The 20,472-nt window shown below is 41.3% G+C and overlaps 1 protein-coding gene across 4 annotated transcripts in view; it reads left to right on the forward strand.

Annotated features, from left to right (window-relative positions):
• Window positions 1–20,472, forward strand: part of ATP8A2 (ATPase phospholipid transporting 8A2) — a 295,003-nt gene that overhangs the window by 49,203 nt on the left and 225,328 nt on the right. For all 4 annotated transcript variants that reach the window (XM_017731391.1, XM_017731389.1, XM_017731390.1 and 1 more), the window contains 7 exons: window positions 2,496–2,601; window positions 3,932–4,014; window positions 5,625–5,674; window positions 7,806–7,875; window positions 9,576–9,660; window positions 10,869–11,008; window positions 14,723–14,861. In XM_017731391.1, the coding sequence (XP_017586880.1) occupies window positions 2,496–2,601; window positions 3,932–4,014; window positions 5,625–5,674; window positions 7,806–7,875; window positions 9,576–9,660; window positions 10,869–11,008; window positions 14,723–14,861 (673 nt within the window). The remainder of the gene's footprint in view (window positions 1–2,495; window positions 2,602–3,931; window positions 4,015–5,624; window positions 5,675–7,805; window positions 7,876–9,575; window positions 9,661–10,868; window positions 11,009–14,722; window positions 14,862–20,472) is intronic.

Below are 20,472 nucleotides of genomic sequence, written 5' to 3' on the forward strand. Positions count from 1 at the left end.
TGGTCTGCTTGATAATGGATAGTGGTGTACCTAGTAGATAGCTAAACTTTGCTTTCACTGAGGATAGTGATTTGTAGATAACAATCTGCTTCCAGAAGTAGGAGACTGTTGCAATGTGTATGTGGTTCTCAGCTGATAGGGGCAGCAAACAAAGTAATTCAGCCAGTGGAGTATATTGCTTGTGTAGATGTTTGTACACTATTTTTTTCATGGATCTTTGGGCAAAAAACCCAGAGGAAGAAGCAATGGCTTTCACCCAGAGTTGTTGGCACACAGGGAGAAAAATGAGTGAGGAAGGCACTTAAAATGAGAACTACCTGTGGATTGATAAATAAGAGACTAAAATATGGAAACTTTGTTCCGACTACAGATAGATAGAGAACTAAAAAATGGGGTGGGAAGAAATAGGGCTGACCTTAACATATGAACAGGCAAGAAATGTCTCACAGAGACCATCAGTAAGAATTTCACTACTGAGATGTCAGAGAGTTGATAGAGGAAAATAAGTAATAAAGCAGAATCAGTTAACCTGTGGGACTTCTGTCCTATGCTGGGATTCAGCTCAGCATATTGGAAGGGATATGTTGCAATAGAAGCCATTAACAGATTTTCTGTTCACAGGTCCAAAGTAGGAATTTGAATGCTCTACCCTGATTCATGCCTGTGCAACAAATATTGTCAGTGCTGGAGCACTATAGAAAGGAAACAAATGACAGCTGTGTGGAGGAGCTGTTGTGATAAGCTGGTTGCAACAGAATTGGAAGATTGCCCTGTAATACATTGTGAGCTGTGAAAATACCAAGACAGCAGCAAATTATGTTGCTGGCTTGAAAACATAAATACATACACAGGAAGGATTAAAATCCATGTCATTACTGGAGACAGGTTGTTTCCAGCTGATAGAACACATACTATGAAAGCTTGTTAAGGGGCTAGGTGATAAAAGTGTGAGAAGGACATCAAAGGTCTACAGCAACAGATGCTGAAATGAGAATCTGGCAGGCTGTGCCTTTGGACATGGAGATAAAACTTTCATTATTTTCACTGGAAATAATGGAACAGCAGTAACCACTTGACTGTAATTTGCTGTGGACTTAGTCAGATAATAGTGTGTAAATATATGTTCATTTTCCTGAGCACAGCTTCTGTACCCCAGCATGTCAAAAGCTACAGCTGTTGTTATTTTAGTGATATGTGACAACACAATTTGGAAACAGTTACATTGAAAATATTCATGAAAAAGTACATGAAGTAAAACAAGAATATAGGTCTTGGATCTTCAGTCTTTTTATTACTCTACTTTCTGATATGCTTACTTTGTTTACACACATTGACACAATGTTTGCCAGCTGACATGGTTTTGTGGCTTTGATAATAATTTACTTCCTACTAATTAAACCTTCATATTGCCAGTGCATATGCTATGCTAATGAAAACTTTGGAAACTAGATGGTATTTTTATATGCAGAAATTCTTTGAGAGTTTGCAAAGTCAAGTAGGGCTTTCTGCAAAGGTAGAACTGCTAAGTTCATGTCTGAGTCACTGAGCAAATGGCTGCTGTGATCCAAGACAGTGATGCTACCACCTGTGGATGTTATGGATATAGCAGAGTTGGTGAAGGAGAGCCATGTGTTCACTTCAGCTGTTTCAGCCAAGCATCTTAAAGATCTGTGCGAATTGTGGATGAAGTTAGTAGGCCAGGTTGTGAGCTGGGCATCTGAGTGCTGTTCCTGACTGCTGTGAGACTATAAATCTTGTGCCAGAGGCAGGGATGGAAAGGAGGGAAGAATGGGATGAGGGACTTAATTTCACATCACTAAAGGTTGCAGTTGCCAGGGTTGGCTGATCAGAGGCCTGTGATTTAAGTGCCAGAGCATCTTTGCTGAGTTGCAGACATGGTGTCTGTTTAAGCACTTTGAAACAGTGGTTTATGTTGCATGTTCTCAGGATGCTGAATGTGTAGGGACCATGGATTAATTTTATGCTTGGCTGGGTTCTGTATTCCTCTGGAATGACACATGATGTTGCCTTCTACTGGCTGTTCAGCTGCTCTCAGCTCTGGATGTTCATCACTAAGGGTGCACTTGCAGCAAGTTTAGTTCTGGTGTGGTTGCTATCAATCTATTGGAAGTTGCCATTAGTAGTATTTCCTGTTGCTAGATTGTCATCATCTTGTGGCAGATGTCTTTGCCTATATGAAGCTTGGGGTGCTAAAGAAGTAATAACTTTTATGTTTGTGGGGTGGGGGAATACTCTGGCTTCTCAGCTCTCTGCAAGTTAAACGAGGTCGTTACCATTAGCTCTCTAGTTCATCAATGCTGGCCCTGAACTGTGCTGTCTTGATGTTCTGAGGTCAAAACAACTGCTATAAATAGAGAACAGAATATGTTTTGGGGTTTTTTTTGTCTGCGGCATATAAGATTGTCTCAGTTTAGTGAACAGGTTCCTCAGTCTGTGTGTAATGCTAAACCTCACTCTCCTGGCGTCCTGTCTAGCCCACAGCTGTGCATATACAGGAGTTCCTCACACTGCTGGCCGTGTGTCATACTGTTGTTCCTGAGAGACAAGGAAATACAATAATCTACCAGGCTTCCTCTCCAGGTTGGTTTTTGCTTTCTTTTTTGGGAGGGAAAGGAATGAGTTGAAGGAGTAGAGGTAGATGGAAGGAAGGTCCATAAATTTCTGGGTAATTTCAAAGGTCATTGATTTTGAAAGCAAAATGTCCCCCACGATGCTAGCAGTAGGTCTGGCATCTTCTGTAATCAGTACACACTGCTTTTGAATGCTTCCTACAAAACCATGTAGCCCATGATGTTTCTTTAGAGATAGGCTGGGCTTAGGATTCCTTCTGCTCTCAAGAGACCTTCTACTCTTTCTGCAGGGTGAAAGTAAAAGACTGAGTGCGTAGGAAGTAATGATTTGTTTCTGCATGAGCCGTTACTTTATTGGCATGACTAAAAACTGTCTTTCTTGATCTACTATCTGCTTAGAGCAAGATAGGAAGCTATCCAGTGCTGATACCTGGCACAATACAACCAAAACTTTCAGAATCTTGGCTGTATTCAGGTTTGCACTTCACCGGTTTTTACTCCTTTCAGTTAGCCCAGAGGTATTAACAGAGCTAGGCGGGGCCAGATTGGGGAACATTGCTCTCCATTGAGTTTATCTCTGTTAGTGAAGATATTTCTAGAATTGCTGTAGTGGTGTATTGAGTGATGAAGCAGCATAATTTCTGTTTTATGTCTTAATAGAGTGTCTGAAAAGTAGGTTGAAGAGCTCATGTAAGGAATGTCTGGTCAGAGTGATGAACCGTGAGGAGACCAAGGGAGCTGCAGAGACATGAGGGTTGCTTGAATTAGGCACTAAATCCACCTGTATGGCAGTTGTGCTTGATGACACTTGCTCCTTAAGGAGGCTCTGTAATTACCTACGGGAGGTACAGGTGTTGGCTCTGATTGCAGCTCTGTTATTTGAGCTCTTAATAACACTTCCCAGTTCAGTCTCCAGAAAACAATGCTGTATTTCTGTAGTACCTGAACTTAGTGCCTTCACAGCAGAAAATGGATTAAATGCATATTGTGGGAAGTTAGAGTAACAGAGCTTTGATCTTGCTTTCAGAGCAGGTATTTTTCCCTTGTGGAAAAGTATGGCACCTCCACAAGAAAAGAGTTCAATGCTTCAGTAGTTACAGGGTATTTTATACAGATTGAGTACCAGGTTTGTGTAGTTGATATTGCACGGCCTTTGTAGGACTAAAATGTTGAATGTTTTTTGTGGAAGAGTGTGCAGAGCTACTCTGGCATCCCTATGGATGGGAGTATATGGGAAAGGGGATGCTGTTTTGGCAATCTGCCGTATTTAAGTATGGGTTTTGGAGGCCTCTTTTACATACCAGGTTAAATTCAAGCTGTTTGTTTGTTTGTTTTGGCAGATGAAGGAGCATTAGTAAAAGGAGCAAAAAAACTTGGTTATGTCTTCACAGGACGGACTCCCCATTCTGTTATCATTGATGCGGTAAGTGGTGGATGTGCATGGCACAGGCTGCCAAGGTCATGCAGAGCATAAAGGTGTCCTCCCTGGTTCTGTGAGGGCCCTTTTCCAGGGCCTTCAGGATCCTACATGCAAAGGGCTTATGCACACTGAGAAAAGTTGTCTTAATCTATTTGAAGATGCCAAGTCCTCTGCCTCTCTGTGTGGCATGGGAAGTTACAAGTTTACTTGGGAAATGACAGCAGTTGTGCCTGAAAAATAGTTCCCTTGTCTAGGAAGCACAGATGGGAACACTCACATTAGAAAGAAATTCATGTGTCTGGGAGGTTTTATGACTATTATGTTTAATGGCTGCTGTTCTTCTAAATGTTCCATTTCTTCTGAGTAAGATCTTCAGTAGAAGATGTATCTGCTTGACAAGCTGTGTATGCGGGGGTGTGTAGTTAATGGATTGCAGTTAACGCAGGCAGCCTCAAACTCATGAGGCCGCATTCAGACTCAAGTTGTAATCTAAGCTAAAGTGGCTCTGGATTTACACAGATGCAGCTAGTAGGGTGCTTATTAAGAATAATGAACGTCTTTTTGTCCTTCCTGTCAGGTATGTCCCCTCTCAAATTTCTTGGTGCACTGCCAAGCTAAGCACTTGAAACATTTCTTCTAGGACTTGTCATGAACTTTTTACAATTTCTCAAACTTCTTCTTAGTTGAAGGTAGATAGACAGTGTCATCTAGAGCCACCTAATGCTTCTCTCCTCTGCAGGAACAGCCAGGCCTACCTGGCCTAGTTGTATACTCATAATACAAAGCTGGGGCACTGTTAATCTATAGCCAGCAATAAAAGCTGTCACTTTCAGAGATTCCTGTCTCTCCTTACTGCCTACATCAGCGGCAGCACACGTAAAATGGTTTGGAGATGCTTTTTAATCTTGGGGAAGTTGATACATGCCCTGGACATGTGTATACTGCATGTGTATAGATTTTACATTTTGCAGCACTTTCTTTAACTGCATGCTACCAATATCACTGGAATTCTAAGACTCTGGTCAAATTCCTACTACTCCTTTTGTATATTAAGCAACAGGAATGGCAGGTGTTTTAAAATCTTTCTCCTTCTTCAGGTTGTTCCTGCTCAGCCCCCAAAGATAACAGGAATTTCTCCTCAGTTAATCTTTCTTTTTTTTTTTGCAATGAAAAATATAATTAATGTTCTTGTGAATTCACAGAATATAAGTACTAAGTGAGGTCAGTCAAAGGTTATTGTAATGCCTGGAGGGCATGCTTATTTTAACTTGGAAAAATGCCTACAGCCTGTAATATGTCTCTTAGTTGATGGCTGTTGAGAGCTAAACATGCAGCTTGGCTTTCAGAGCATGCCTAATCAAAAAGGATAAGATACTAACTCCTTGTAATGATGTAGCAGTAGTAAATGAAGGATGCCACAGTGATACAGGACGTTGAATTAAGTTCCTTAAATAGGGCTCTGCATCCTCTAACCAGTGGAGGGAGCCATTGCCATATTTATTCACCCTGGGATGTGTGACAGCCGCCTGATCAGCTTGCCTGTTTGCACGTATAAGAATATAATGCAGATTGTACTTACAATAGTACCCGATTTCTTTTGTTTTCTTTTGTAGCTGGGGAAAGAGAAAACCTTTGAAATTCTTAATGTGCTGGAGTTTTCCAGGTAAGTTTTCCTCTAATATGCGAAATGCGGGGTAACAAAAACTTTTTTATAAAAAATGTTATTGAGAGTAAAAAGGTACAGCTGATACAGTAGAAAAGCAGAACTTCCTTAACTTTTGTCCTGCCCCTTCATCATCTTATTTCTGAGGTACTATGAATGAGCTTATAAACTGGTGGCTGTTGGCATGTGATCATAAAACTTTCTCCTGCCACTGCAGCTCTGTTAATGTATTAAGAAGTTGCTGGCCTGGAAGCGTCTTGCTGTGACTCATGGGTATCCTGATTTGTCACTTGTCTACTTCAAGAACATACTTTAGGATTGCACTTTTATAGTGCTTCTGCAAATTGCTTTTTGAGTAGATGGAAACTGCACCTGGAAGTGCCTCCTCTTAAGAACCATGCCAGCTATGAAAATATAAACATTGCAAGCACTCCTAATTGGTCAGGCTCATTAGGATGGGCATTGCTTGGGTAGCAAGAAACTTTGATGAATCAGGCCCCTAAATCACTGGAGATAACAAGGTGCTTTCTCTTTGTCAGTTGATCAAGTTAGGCCAGTTTGGATGGTGCTAGGTGCTAGTTAGCATTCCTTTTTTTTCTGTTGTTTTTTTTCCTACTCTTGCTGGGGATTAAGCCTTGAACTCTTGTTCTCCGCTGTCTTTTAGTTGGCTGGTTGTGCTCTAAAGGACTATGTAAAACTAAAGGTAGGGATGATTTGGGTAGGCAGCTTTTCTTGTGTCCTGACTTGCTTTGAAGATTATTCTTGAGTACTTCCCTCTTTCCAGTCAGAATGTAGCTATTTCAGCTACTTGTGGTAAGTATCTGAAACGGCACTGGAAGAGTCTTTGAGGGTTTGTGGCGAGTTGACCAGCACCCTGGTGTCTGTGGACAGGAGTAGCCACAGCTTGCATGCAGCAGAAAAGAGCTGTCTTAATTCTCCCCTGTGTAGCACCTTCCCACCTGGCCACTGAGGGAGCTCCTGTAATTAGTTTTCAAAAAGCACATGGAAGTTTCCCAGTGTCATTAGAATGTTGCAGCAATTCTGGGCACAGCTAATTGCTGTCCTTCCAACCCCTCTTTAGAAAGCCTCAGAAAAGATTTGTTTTGTCTGATGATCATGCCAAGAGCTTGCTTTAATACACATGGCTCTTGAGCTCTGAAAAGGGACTTCATTTCTCAAAGCAGCCTCAAGAGGAGACAAAAGATTGCTCAACACTGTGTTTTGTACACATTGGCAAAATGGTAATGAGGAAGGAGGGTACTTCCGAGTTGTCCTTCTGCTAAGGAAAAGATTTACATGAAACCACATGTTCTTATGGTTCCCTTAATGAGAGTTGATTTGTTTGCCTCTGCCTCTTGCAAGTTGAGTATCTTTTCCAGTGGGTCTTTTAAAGGAGAGATTGATAAGTAAAATGACAAAATTTCTTAAAAAAAATGAAATTATCCTTGCCTGCCTTCCTTTGTTAGATGTTGGTGTACAGTATGCTACCGTCTACATTAGGGTTTTTTTTAATATAGATGCCAAACTTGACTGTCCTGTCCTTGCTCGAGGGGTCTCACTTCCTTGTACTTAATCCCAACTATGTGGGTCTGATTAGACCAATATAAAGAATCTATAGAGCCCAAGAACTGGTCTATACCATGATTCCTTTCAATGATGTTTTTGCTTGCTTTTGAGGTAGGAAGTTAAACAAGTGCCCTTGTCAGTGGATGGTTGTTTCAATGTCTGTTATGCCTATAATAAAGATGTGATCAGCCTTAAAGATTCCATTTCTAGAGTCCCCAAAGGAATTTTGCTTGAGAAATAAGGAAAAACTGAGAGAGAATAATGAGAATAAATGTGACTGCCCTTCTTCCAAGACGATTTTATACTATCTTGCTCTTTTTCAAATTCTTGCTCGCATCTGGGTTTAAGTCTGAAGTGCTTGCCAATGGGAGACATAGGGCTGAAGCTCAAAATAGGCAATTTAATATTTCTCCTTGTGGTCAAGGGTTGTGGGATCTTAAGTTACTGCTGTTATATCCCATTTGATTTCAGATGCACTAAACACGTCTGAGAAAATTCACTGGCTAGAACAGGAATTACTCTTCACCACTTTGACTAATGAAAGCAACTATTTTTCTTTCAATAGCAACAGGAAGAGAATGTCAGTGATCGTTCGAACTCCGGCAGGACAGCTACGTCTCTACTGCAAAGGGGCTGTAAGTAATTATGCTGCCTAATGGAGAACACTGCCAGTTATTGTTTCAACAGCTGTGCCTGATGCTGACATTTCATGTCTCATACAGAATACCTGTTGGTTTTCTGTTTAGGGCCAAGTGATTTAAGAGAGCTGTCATTCCTCCTCTGACTCCTTTTGTAGGCTGGAAGACTGCTAGGCTTTCTACTACCCAGCTGAAATCCTGAAATTAATGGGAGCAGTACCCTCACTTCAGCAAAGCTAGGGCTTACCCAGCTGTGCAGCAGGAGTTCAGGAGCTGGACTAAATGCTGTTGTCTGAATTTATAACACTAAAATTTGTTCTCAAGTGCTTGGCTCTCGATCTGGCTTTCGTGCATCTCTGCACCTGCTGTTATTTGTCATCATGACTTGCACCATGTTGTGCTTTTGTCTTCACTGACAAGAGCAATAACTTAGCACAGTACAAAGGCTCCAAAACTAGCATTGTCCACAGCCAGAGAATGGTTCTAATTTCAGTGGAAAACTATGGAGCTGGCTTTTTGCAACAGGGAAAACTCTTCCTGACCTCTGAGAGGCTCTGGTTTACTTGAATTTGCCATGACATATAGGTCTGTGTTCACTGCTCTGTTGCTTCTGTTTATCTCCCTTGATTTCATAAAGATGTGCTGGCTTCATGCTGGTGTGGTGGAAGGGAATTAAGCCCCCTGCCATTGTGTGGTAGTTCACAGTTGTATGTCTAACAGGGCCACACAGACTTGGAACTTGCTTGTTGTTCATGCCATGCCTGAATTCACCCTGTTCTTTGGAGTGTGGCACTGGAAGGGATGGAGAGCAGGAGACTCTGTAGTACAAAGTTTCATGCTGTTTTCTGTATGAGCAGACCTAGATGTACTAACATGCTGCATCTGCCACTCATGTGAGCTGTAAGCTAACTGCTTATTCTGCATTAACTCTTCCACATTCTGGTAGTCATCCTCTGTCCTGCTGCTTCCATAATAAATAGGTTTGCATGCCTGTCTGTAATCAGCGCTAGATGTAGGCCTGTTTACTTAGCTTAAGAGCAGATGTCTGAGTAAAAGTAGAGTTTCTGTATTACATATGTTTGTAGAACTTGTTCTGGTAGTTGCAGAGTAAAATCCAGACTCTAGTTATGTGGGTGATGCTGCTATATTTTGATTACAGCTCTTAGCCAGGCCTTTTCAATTGTCCTTTGATTTAGTGATAAAGAAAGCTGGTACAGGAAGAAGGCTGTTTCTGAGAGAATGTTGTGGTAGAACATGATCAGTGTTTCTGCCTTTTATTTTTAACATCAGTGGGAATCTTTTCTAGAAAGGACTGCAGGAAACTACTGCATGGGACTGCAATATGTACTGAATAAGACCAGACATTTGTGTTCTCTGAAAATCAATATATTGGCTTAGTAATCTGTGGAGAAGTGTTCTGTACTGCCCAGTAATGGGGACCTCTTTATGGAAAAAGGGGAGGAGGGCAGAGTGTACTTCTGTTCCTGTTATTTAAAGTGGAAGCAGTATCTCTGCCACTGGGCACAATCCAGATTAATTACTCAAATCAGAGACTCTAAACCCCAAATATATTGTAAATGCAGTTTTATTTTTGATATTAGCAAGTCCATTCAGGTTGCTTCTCTTGAGCTTGTAAATACACAAATAGCAACTTCCTATGTAGACTTACTCTGTTGTAATGAATTTGGTTTTAATAGGATAATGTAATTTTTGAGAGGCTTTCAAAAGATTCCCAGTATATGGAACAAACACTGTGCCATCTTGAATACTTCGCAACGGAAGGTAAGAGAAACAGCATGCCATGAGATTTCAGTTTATGAAATTATTTGCAGCATATTCTGCATTGTCTAAGCTCTGTGGTGTCAACTGAGATGATTGTGAAGATAAATCAAGACGGAGTGTGTTATTAGCAAATTAACAACTGTAGGATGACTTCAAGTGTAAGGAGGGTTTTGTCCAACTTCTGTGTGATTTCAATAGGGAAGTGGAATTTGGAAGGAAAGGACAGTGTTCTGTGTGTCCATGATGAAGGGAAAGGGTATGAGTTGTGTTGCCCAGAACAGCTCAGTTACATTGGAGTTGGAGGTCTTTTTACCAGGGTAGAAGTCGGATGCCAGCGTCTCTGGCTTTACGAGGCAGAACATGCTGGGCAGCCTGGTAGACTGAGACATCAAAGATGGTCTGAAATGGTCTGTAAGGCCTTTGACTGATGTAGCACCTCTGTTCACAGGGAAGCACTGGGCTTTTTTTCCCCCCTTCTGCAATAGCATAGCATACCTGATTTATAGTAAAACCATGAACCAGCATTTTTCTTCCAAAATCTGAAAATAACATTCAGCTTTTAAAAAAAAAATTTTTTTGCAGACTCCCATGGTCCCAGTAGTGGAACTTCTGTATTTTTTATTTTATTGCACACACTCCTTTCTGCTTGATTCATGACAGAAAAAAAACCAAACCAAAATCATTACTTCTCTATGTTAATTTTTGCCAATGGTCTAATAAATTGCTTTTCGTACTTCATGGACCCACTTCACTATCTTATGCACATGTAACTCCCATTATTAGTGTGAGTTACACTGGTACACTGAAGGAGAGCACAGTCTTGCTAAAAAGAAGCATGGACTGTGCAGGGTGTTTGACTAATATCACCAATCACAGTATGTAGCCCATTCTTCAGTATGATCTTTCTAAAAATACGTGAACGTCAAGCTTGCTTTCATACTTAGTAAAAAGTTTTTGCCCAATACTTTCTGGATTTGCACCAACTTTGGTAGCCAAAATGAACCAGATTTGTGGTTTGCAACTGTGGAAATCCAAGTACTTTAAAAAATGTGCAGGGTGATTTTGTGGAATCCAGAGTTTAACAGTGTGTGTTAGACACTCTTGTTGTTCCAGCGTGAGGGTTAGAATTTAGTGTTCCTTAGGTATGAATGATTTGATGATACTCAATGCAGTTTTACTGTGGGTAATGGCTGTCTTCTGTTTTGTAGGTCTGAGGACATTGTGCATTGCTTACGCTGATCTCTCGGAGAAGTCTTACAGAGAGTGGTTGAATGTCTACAATGAATCCAGTACAGTTCTGAAAGACAGAACTCAGAAGCTGGAGGAATGCTATGAGATCATTGAAAAGGTGAAACATACTTTTTTGATGATCAGATGCAGATTCCCTTACATGTGTATTTTCCAGTGGAATTTTGGCTTTACACAATTAAATAAACTGTTAATTTCATAGATGAGAAACTGGAAAGGTTTTTTAGTTGGTAGCCTGTTCAGTCCACAGTTTTAATCTGTAAATCTGAGACAAATTTACAGATAAAAAATAATTTCTACTTATAAACGCTTTTCTCACACTTTTAAAAACCTTCCTGTTTTGTGTAAGGTTGTTGTAACTTGCTAAAGATAATACATGTAAGTCACTGTATTGCACCAAGTTCCCATGTACTAGTGCATGAAGAGATCTGTTCCTTTTAGTACAGCACTCACAGTTCAGCGTTGTTGAAGGCTGTTGTAGGCACAGTGTAGGGCTCACCAAAGCCTGTAGGAGCATGGGCTAAAAAAAGGGTGAAAACCTGCACTCCATGCAAATTGCAGAGCTCTTAATTTTGGAAGGGGAAAGTAGGTATCAGAGAACCTACTTGAAACACTAATCCCACAGTGAATGAAATGTTAAAATGCCAACACTAGGGGCCAGTATTTCTCTGAGCCTCGTTGGTCTTGCTGCTTTCGGAAGTGCTGGTAGTTGCACTGCTAACCTATGTGGGTTCATGTTCTTCCCTCTTGCTCCAGGTATTTAGTTTTATTTAGTGGTTTCTTTAAAACATGTTTTGAACTTCAATATATTTAAAAATTAATGTTAATTTAAATTAATATTAATTTAATAATTAAATTTAATATTAAAATGTTGCTTAGGTTCTTTCATTTACTTAAGTTAGTTGGGGCAAAATCATAGAATGATAGAATGGCCTGGTTTGGAAGGGACCTTGAAGATCATTGAGTACCAATCCTCCTGCCTTGGGCAGGGACACCTTTCACTAGGCCAGGTTGCTAGAGCTCCATCCAACCTGGCCTTGAATGCTTCCAGGGGTGGGGCATCCACAAGGAGGTTGAGACTAGGATAGGAGCCAACTTTCAGAGGGTAAGAGAAAAGCTCCAAGAACTCTTTCAGTAAGAGCTGAAGACAGGGTCTTTTCCAATTCATGCCTAAAATGGTCTTTTATGTTTATAGTGTGTCAGTAAGTGTGGTTGTCTAATCCTTGATTCTGTAGGTTTGAGTAGCTCCTTTCAGCTTTCTGCTTCTTGCACTGTGCTCTCGTACTCTTCTGTTTTCACTGAGGTGGAAAATGAACATTGCTTTTGCTGTACTTTAAAATGTATTCTCAAGCTTTAGTGCATTTTTACTCATCTACTTTCTGCCTTTTTCACAATTTAGTATCTGGTTTAAGAAAAAAGGGAACCTGTGAGTGGGTTGTAGAATTGGAGTCAGTTACTATCCACTGTATGCCTTCCTATTAATGTTTGCTTGTTGGTCCTACCAAGAAGCTGGGCTTCCAGATAAACTGGCTTTTGGCTGCAACACAAAATACATTATATTTTAACAGGCTGGATCTTTTTCGTCTACGGGATCAAATTAGACCAAGAGAGCTACTTTTTCAGTCTGAGTGCTGAGATTGCTGGATCACAGTACAGGTGCATGTGTGGAGGCAAACTTGAACTGACTTCCTTCCCCAGCCATATGCTGACTGAGAGGGCTTCAGCAGGTGCTGTAGTAACTCCTCTGCTCAGGTAGCTCAGCCATACTGGTCCCTATGCTGTCATGTGTAACTCCTTAACAAGTGATGTAGCGAAAAAAAGACAATCTACAATTGCAACCTTCAAAGGTTGCTTGCATTGACAGAGCTGTGTTGCGGTGGGTTAGTTCTTGCGTTGGTTTAGCAAGCTGCAGCCTTCCCAGAGAGCGCAGCGGAGCCGCTTTGAGGAGGGCGGCTGTTCCGCTCTCCCGTAGCCCTTTTGGGCAGCCCTTCACTCCTGCTCTGGCTAGCTGTCGGCTCTGCAACACGGTGACAATAAAGGAGGCACAAGGGTCCCTGCATAGCTACCTCAGAGGAACCTTTATTTTACATGATGATGAGCCAGTTCCCAGAGGCAGAGAGACTACCTGGTCAGGGAGCAGAGGGTTTTTCTGAGGGCACAGAGTGGTACGTGGGTGGAGTTGGGCTACTGGAACCAATAGGGAGAACCTGAGGGTGTGGCCAGGACTAGGGGCAGGGGAAGGGGGGGACAATGTGGAAAGCAGACAATTTAATAAGAAAAGCAGTGGGAAAATACAGCACTACAGAGCTGATGTTTCATTGGGAGGCTATAGAGTACTAAAGCATAATGACTTGTATGAGTTGATTCTGCTGCGTTTGCCAGCTGAATCTCTCATAGCAAAAATGAAGCTTTGTCAAGACTTAATGCCAGCTTACACCCTGTATGGATAACCATTTGCCCTTCTGTTCTTTAAGTGTGCTTCGATTTATACAAGTGGGAGCTGCTTTTAATGCCTTCTTCATGGAATCATGGAAGGGTTTGGGTTGGAAGGGGCTTGTTGTATGCTCCCCCACCATGGACAGGGACACCTTTCACTAGACCATGATGCTCAAATCTCTATCCAGCCTGGCCTGAAACACTTCCAGGGATGGGTCCACCACTTCTGTGGGCAAACTTGTTCTAGTGTCTCAACCACCCACATCATAAAAAAGTCCGTTCTTTATGTCTGGACTAAATATACCCTCCTTCAGTTTAAAACCATCACCCCTTGTCCTGCCACTGCTGGCCTTGGTAAACAGCCATTATCCATCTTTCTTGTAAGCCTGTTTTTTATATAGGAAGGCCACAGTAAGGTCACTCTGAAGCCTCATCATTCCCAGGCTGAAAAACAGCAACTTTCCTTACTATTTCTGTTCATTTGTCTTCATTTCTGTTGAATAATTTTAGTCCCTGCAAAGGGGACTAAAGGACCCTGCTGCCTTTTTCTGTGCAATTTCTGAAATGATACAGTGTACCTAAACCTATTTCAATTTAAGTTGAACATCTTTGCATATGTAAGGAATCATTAAAATGCTTTTAGAGGTAAAATCTGAGTAAACTGTACCTTTTGACAAGGTTTATTTCTAGCTATTTTTCTGCCCGGTTTTTTTTTTTTTTTTATGGTAATGTAGCCAGATCTCCTCAAGCAATTGTTTTAGAATTGCCTAAGTATATGGATAACTCTGGAGTATTAAATTCATTGTATGAGACATATTTTTCTGGCAGACATCTGTCTGTTGATTAGAGATACTTGGATTGATTAATGTTCATACCACTTGTATTACACAAATGTAATGATTATATCCGTAAGTAGTTGCAATAATTTTTGCTTTGAGTGGTTGTATCCAGTCTGTATGTACCTTTTATAGACGGAAATTAGTTTAAATGATGTGATGCCAAATAATTTTTGTTTTGTGAGCTTAAATATATAAACTGTGACTACTCATCATGTTGCTATGGTGATTAGTGAATGGTCTAGTATATATGTTCATCTGTAGGCTAGCTTTGGACTTTTATAACTTCAATTAATTATTCTTGAAATGTTGCCATCTTTCTGATCAAAAACACTCTGTTCCATTCTGTACCTCTTGAAATGTGAATTGTGTGCAGAGGAAGTAGAATAGCCCCACCAGAAATTTACTGTGGTGTATATTGCTTGTCAAAGTGCAGTATTAGCAGTGAGATACAACATGCTGTCTTAATTCCTTTTTGAGTATGTTCCAAACAGAGGTTTATCTTAAAAGAATTTAAGGGATTGTTTTCTTTATTTCCCCAGGATTTGCTGCTTCTTGGAGCTACAGCCATTGAAGACCGCCTGCAAGCAGGTGTTCCAGAAACAATAGCCACACTAATAAAGGCAGAAATTAAGATATGGATTCTGACAGGTGACAAACAGGAAACAGCTCTCAATATAGGTACCCATCTTTCTGGTTACTCTGAATTTGTCTGATATGTTCAGGTTACATGCAAGGTGTGCTGTGTGGGTTTTTAAATAGAATCAGGCCTGCTGGTTATAGAATGGTTCCTCGTTAGCAGGGCACAGCCTTGGAGAAGGGATTTTGCAGTGAAGTTTTCACTATGGGTGTCAGGCTATATTCTTTTGTTTTAATGCAAAAGGGACCCTTCTGCTCTTGGTTAAAAGCAGTTCTAATGGAATGAATATATGTAACTCTGCCTTGTGATGGTAACACGAGAACTCAATCAGGCTAATGTTTCAGAAACTGTTTTAGAGCTTTTTTTTTTCTTTTCTTACTGACTGCCTTTTCTAGACTTTGAATCAAGTTTGGGATACAATGGGAAATACGAAAATGCAAAGTGTGTATAGTTTACAGCTTCTTCCAAATTATGTCTGTGAAAGTAGGTGGGTTATTCAAGCTGAAATAACTGACCCTGCTGTCACCTTACAGCACATCTGTTAGTAAAGACTTCGTAAAGGAACGTATCCTGATATAAACACACTCCGTCATGCCACACCTCCCGAATGTGGCATCTTTGGCCATACAATGCCATAATGATCTTGCGTTCTTTTTGATGATTTTTCTCCCTGTCACTGGTAAATCTGCCCAGAGATGAGAAGAGACAGAGTTGGACTCTGGTGATCTGATGTCTCACCTAAGTAAGTTCAGTTAGAGGATCAGAGTTGTAGCAGGAGTAGTCTGAAATACACCCAGACCTGTCTGTGTGCAGTTCTAAATGTAAAATACTTAATTGGGTGCATTATTCATACAATTAGAGTCTTGAAGTCAATATGAGCTCCAAAGGACTGAAGAAATAGCTCCTTTAACAGAAGGCAACATATGCTGTTAAGGTTCCACAGTTGTATTTAGATTTGCACATAGTCTGTTTAGATGTACAGGTGTAGGTTAAGAGGAACTTTAACAGCATAGGTTGCTTCCTCAGACTCATCTTGACTTCAAAATTTTCTATTGATGGTGCTCTGTAACTGTATTTACATTATTTTTAGCAAAGTTTTGGGCATTTGCTTTTTTGTTGTTGTTTGGTTTGTGGTCTTTTAAAATTTTTTTCTGTTTTGGTTGACTCAGTGAAATTTCAGAATGCAGTCTGCTTGACTGGGCAGAATTTTTGTGTGCTTCTCAAAACCAGATCAAATTTAATGTATCTTTGTATGCTGAAGGTGGTACCAAGAGGTGAAATTACTTGCTGAACTGATACAGCTGTAGTAGAAATACAATGGATGGCCTGAGTAGACAATTTGTTTAGAGGCTAGTTTTCTGCTTTGAGTCACTATCTGCAGATTTTGCTTTTTTTACAAGCAGTAGTTAACTTGAGAAGGGAAACATCATCTTTTGACTAATTAAAAAAATGTAGCTACACATTTGGATGTAAATACCTGAAATAAGTTGATATATTAACCAACAGCAGCTACCTTGAACACCAGTAAATGAGCTTATTCTGAAGCCTCTGAAGGAGACTAACTTCCAGTGTTCTCTAAAACTGTTGGTTTGTTGTTTCTTTTATTATAGCAACTTGAGAGGAATATGTATCTCTCTTAAAACGTCTAAATTATCCCTTCATTTAAGGTACAGTTTGGTAATAAAAATCTCACTTAATTAGCTTCATATTCAAGTTGGCTTGAAAGTATAAACATGTGGCACCCTTCCAGTTTTTGTGTGTAACCCAATAAAACTGCAATAAACCTTCAACTTAAAACCCAATCCACGTGTGCACTATATGTTTCAGGTATAAATATGCTCTCTGGGGAGTAAAAAGTATTTTTACTCTCTCATTGTGTTTATTCTTATTGACTCTTGCTTGCTGTATGGATATGCATGTATGTTGAGGGATATTTCAGCTCTTGGCAGCTGTGTCAAGGAGCTGGAGTACTTTGTTCTTCCAGCTTCTTCTTGATTCCTTGGTGTTCCAGTTTGGGCAAATTTAGAAACATATCCTCTGAGAGAAGGCACAACCACCCCTCCCCCACCAGGTTCGGGAAAAAATAAATTTTCCTCGAAGGAAAGTGAAGAAGATAAAACTATTTATTTAACAAACACAGGGGAAGGAAAATAATGTTAGATGGTAAAATCTTTCGCGGTAGAGGAAAAAACCTGGGAAAGTGTTCGAGTCCTCCCTTTGGTCTCCTCGGAGCTGGGGCTTGGGCCGGGGCCAGGCCCTCTGTGCCCGGTGGAAAGTCCTCCTGATGTGCTCTGATGTTACAGCAATCAAGCAGTCCAGTAGAAAAGGGGAAAAATCCGGAATTCCAGAGAAGGAAATCCAAAGTCCAACTCTCAGTCTTTCTCTGGAGAACAAGAAGAAGAAAAACTGGCCAAAAACTGACTGGAAAAAAACAAGCCGGGTGCTTCCTCCCTCCCCTGCCCCAGCTAGGGAAAAAAAAAACCTGCTATCTTTTTGTAACCTTGAACGAGCTGCAAACTGCTTTGAGAAAGTTTTGCTCAGTTTTTTCCTTCCCCCTTTCAGGGTCAGTTTAGAGGCATAGAAAGGCACAAAAATTAATTTCTGGGCATAGGCAGCGATATGGGATACACATCATAAGATCACCCCAAGACACTTGGTTTTCAGAATTTGCTGTCTTTGCCTCTGGATTACATTCTTTACTACTTTGGAGAGTAATGGTTGACCTTCTGTGGGGTGGCTGTATGCCTTCCATTCAGCCATGTGCCAGTCAGTAGTTCTGCAGATGAGGAGAGTGTTCATGATAAGCTTTAATATTGATCAATCATTTGAACTCTAGCTCTTGAAAAAGGGACTTCCAGGTTCAGAAGCATCTTTAAGCATGACCTGCAAACAACTGTAGAAGGCTTAACTGTGTCCTTGTAGCTTCATCCTTTTCTTCAAACAGTCTACAGACTCTGGGTCATTTTTGCCTTTCAGTGAGACAAAAATACCCATGATAGATTTCTATTTGCCACCATCCTTGTGCTCAGCACACTCACAGAACACCAGAACTGCTGTATTTCCAGCCAATAACTTCCCTAGGAACAGATCTGTTTTCCAGGAAGAGGAGTGTAGTGTTTACTCAAGTGTGTCCTTCCCTGAACCATGAATCAGTTCCTACAGTTGAGCTGAATGCTCTTGCCTAGGGTGTGCATTGATAGCTGCGAGCACTGCCTGAGAGTTTTTTGGGCATGAGGTTGGAAGGGACCTTTTGAAGATACAGTCCAGTCCTCCTGCTCCCTCCCTGACAGGGACATCTTTCATGTATCAGGTTGCTTAAAGCTCCATCCAGCCTGGCCTTGAACATTTCCAGAGATGGATCCATAACTTCTCTGGGCAACCTGTTCCAGTCTTGGTACCCCCATCATGAAGAATGTCTTCCTTATGTCCAGTCTAAACCTACCTATTGCAGCCGGGCTGGGGTCTGTGGCTCAGACCCAGGAAGCTGTGACTGACCCAGAGAGAGCGTCCCACAAGGGACAGTCTTCCAGAGGTCTGCGGCATTCCCTCAGCCACTGGGCTGCCTCCACAGAGGGGTGCCTGTCTCAGCAGGCTGTCAGCTCTCTAGTGATTTCAGAGGGAGTGATTTCAGCTCTTGTTCTGTGAGGCAACCCCAGGCCAGACCAGGAGGAGAGAGACGAGAGGCTCGTTTGGCAGTTCCGCATGAGGCAGCTTTATTTGTCCCGCACCCCGCAAAGGGGAGGCCAGGGACGAGCTCTCCGATCTCTAAAGGAGAATAGGGTACCTCTTATAGGGATACAAGGGTGGGTGTGAGGTGGTAGAAGCCAATGGGTTGCAAAGAATCTACATAGGGTCTCCCAGAGGACCATGGGTCTGTTTTCTCTCACCCTCACCGAAAGTGCTGCCTTTTCCAAGGGGATCTTGCCGGGAGGTTATGCAATCCCTCCAAGGCAGGAGCTGGGCATACCCCACACCTACCCTCTTTCAGTTTGAAATGACTGGCCCTTGACCTGCCATTACAGGCCTTAGTAAAAGGCCTTTCTCAGTCTTTGTTTAAAGTCCCTTTTATATATTGAAAGGTCTCTCCAGAACCTCTCTTCTTCTGGCTAAACAACCCCAACTCTCAGCCTGTTTTCATAGGAGAGATGTTCCAGCCCTCTGATTGCTTTTGTTGCTCTCCTTTGCACTCAGATTCATGTCTGTCATGTGCTGGGAGCCCTAGGGCTGTGTACAATACTCTAGGTGGAGTCTCACATTCAATTTTTCATCACTTAGTATCCAGATACTTCTCAATAGGGCTGCTTTCAGTCTGTTCATCCCCGAGTCTGTCCTGATGGATATTTATGATTGTTGCAGCACAGGTGCAGGATCTTGCACTTGGCCCTGTGGAACTTGATTAGTTCTCACAGGAATACTCCTCAAGCAGATCAAAGTCTCTCTGGGTGGCATCACTTCCCTCCAGTGTTGTTTAGCTGCACCATTCAGGTTCATGTTTTCTCAAGACTTGCTGAGGGTGTACTCAATCCCTGTCTGTCCGTGGTGAAGATACTAAAGTACCGGTCCCAGGACTGGCCTGAGGGACACTACTCATTACTGGTTTTCATTTGAGTGTTGAACTATTGACTGTAACCCCCTGGATGCAGGCATCCTGCAGATTCCTTACTCATCTAACAGTACATACATATCTTTCCAATTCAGAAATAAGAACACTTCTTGGTGAGCTGTGCTTTATTTCAGTTCAGGAGACTGAAGCCATGCCAGCACACTTGCCTATATCCCTATGCACAGTTCGAGCAGGGTATATGCGCTCTCTCTAAACACAGAGGATAATCATTCTTGCCTCAGATGCTGGATTCTGTATGCCTGCAGTACGAATGTGCCTGTGGGCTATGATCTTGAACTCTGGTTCAAGCAATCTTTCTCCCAGGACACTTGAAGGAAAATAAGTCCCAGAAGTTCCCAATTCATCTACTTCATGGACTTTTAGTCAGACTTTTAAATTAAAGAGCTAGATATCAACTTACAGGTGTGGGTTGACATTTTATACCTGGCTTTGAACCAGTTGATGTTATTTTACTCAGAAGCATTGACAAAAATACTTACCTTAGAGTGCATTTTTGCTTGCCATGTTAGTATTGCCAGTAATAACTATTACAAAACTATTATAAAACTTTAAAATATTACTAGAAATGTCTAAAATTACTACTTGTACTCTTACAGTTGCCAGCTACTTTACTTTTATAGTAGTGCTAGATTTTAACATCATCTTAGTCCTGAAATTGTACATAATGTATAGATCCCCTATAAACCCTTGTTAGGCTTGACTTACATTCTCCTATTCCAGTCTTGATCTTTCTGTTTAATATTTTGCAAGATGCAAAATAGCCTCAATTGCAGGATAAGTTCTTCTGAGTCAATGATTTCCAAGATGCATAGCAGAGCAACTGTTTTCCACACCTTTTTTTATTTTTCTTCCAGCTTGACTTCTAGAGTGGCATCTTGCTTGTTTTGGAAGAGGTGAAGTGAAGCAGTGAGCAGTGGCTTAGAAATTACAGCTGCTGTTCTAATCAAATGCTACTAGAAAATCCTTTTGAATTAGTTATGCTGAATTTGTAACAGCTCACTGCTCAAGACTGTTGCTTTAGCCTAGGG

This window comes from Corvus brachyrhynchos, unplaced genomic scaffold (genome assembly GCF_000691975.1).
Source record: "Corvus brachyrhynchos isolate BGI_N302 unplaced genomic scaffold, ASM69197v1 scaffold103, whole genome shotgun sequence".
Classification (NCBI taxonomy): Eukaryota; Metazoa; Chordata; class Aves; order Passeriformes; family Corvidae; genus Corvus; species Corvus brachyrhynchos.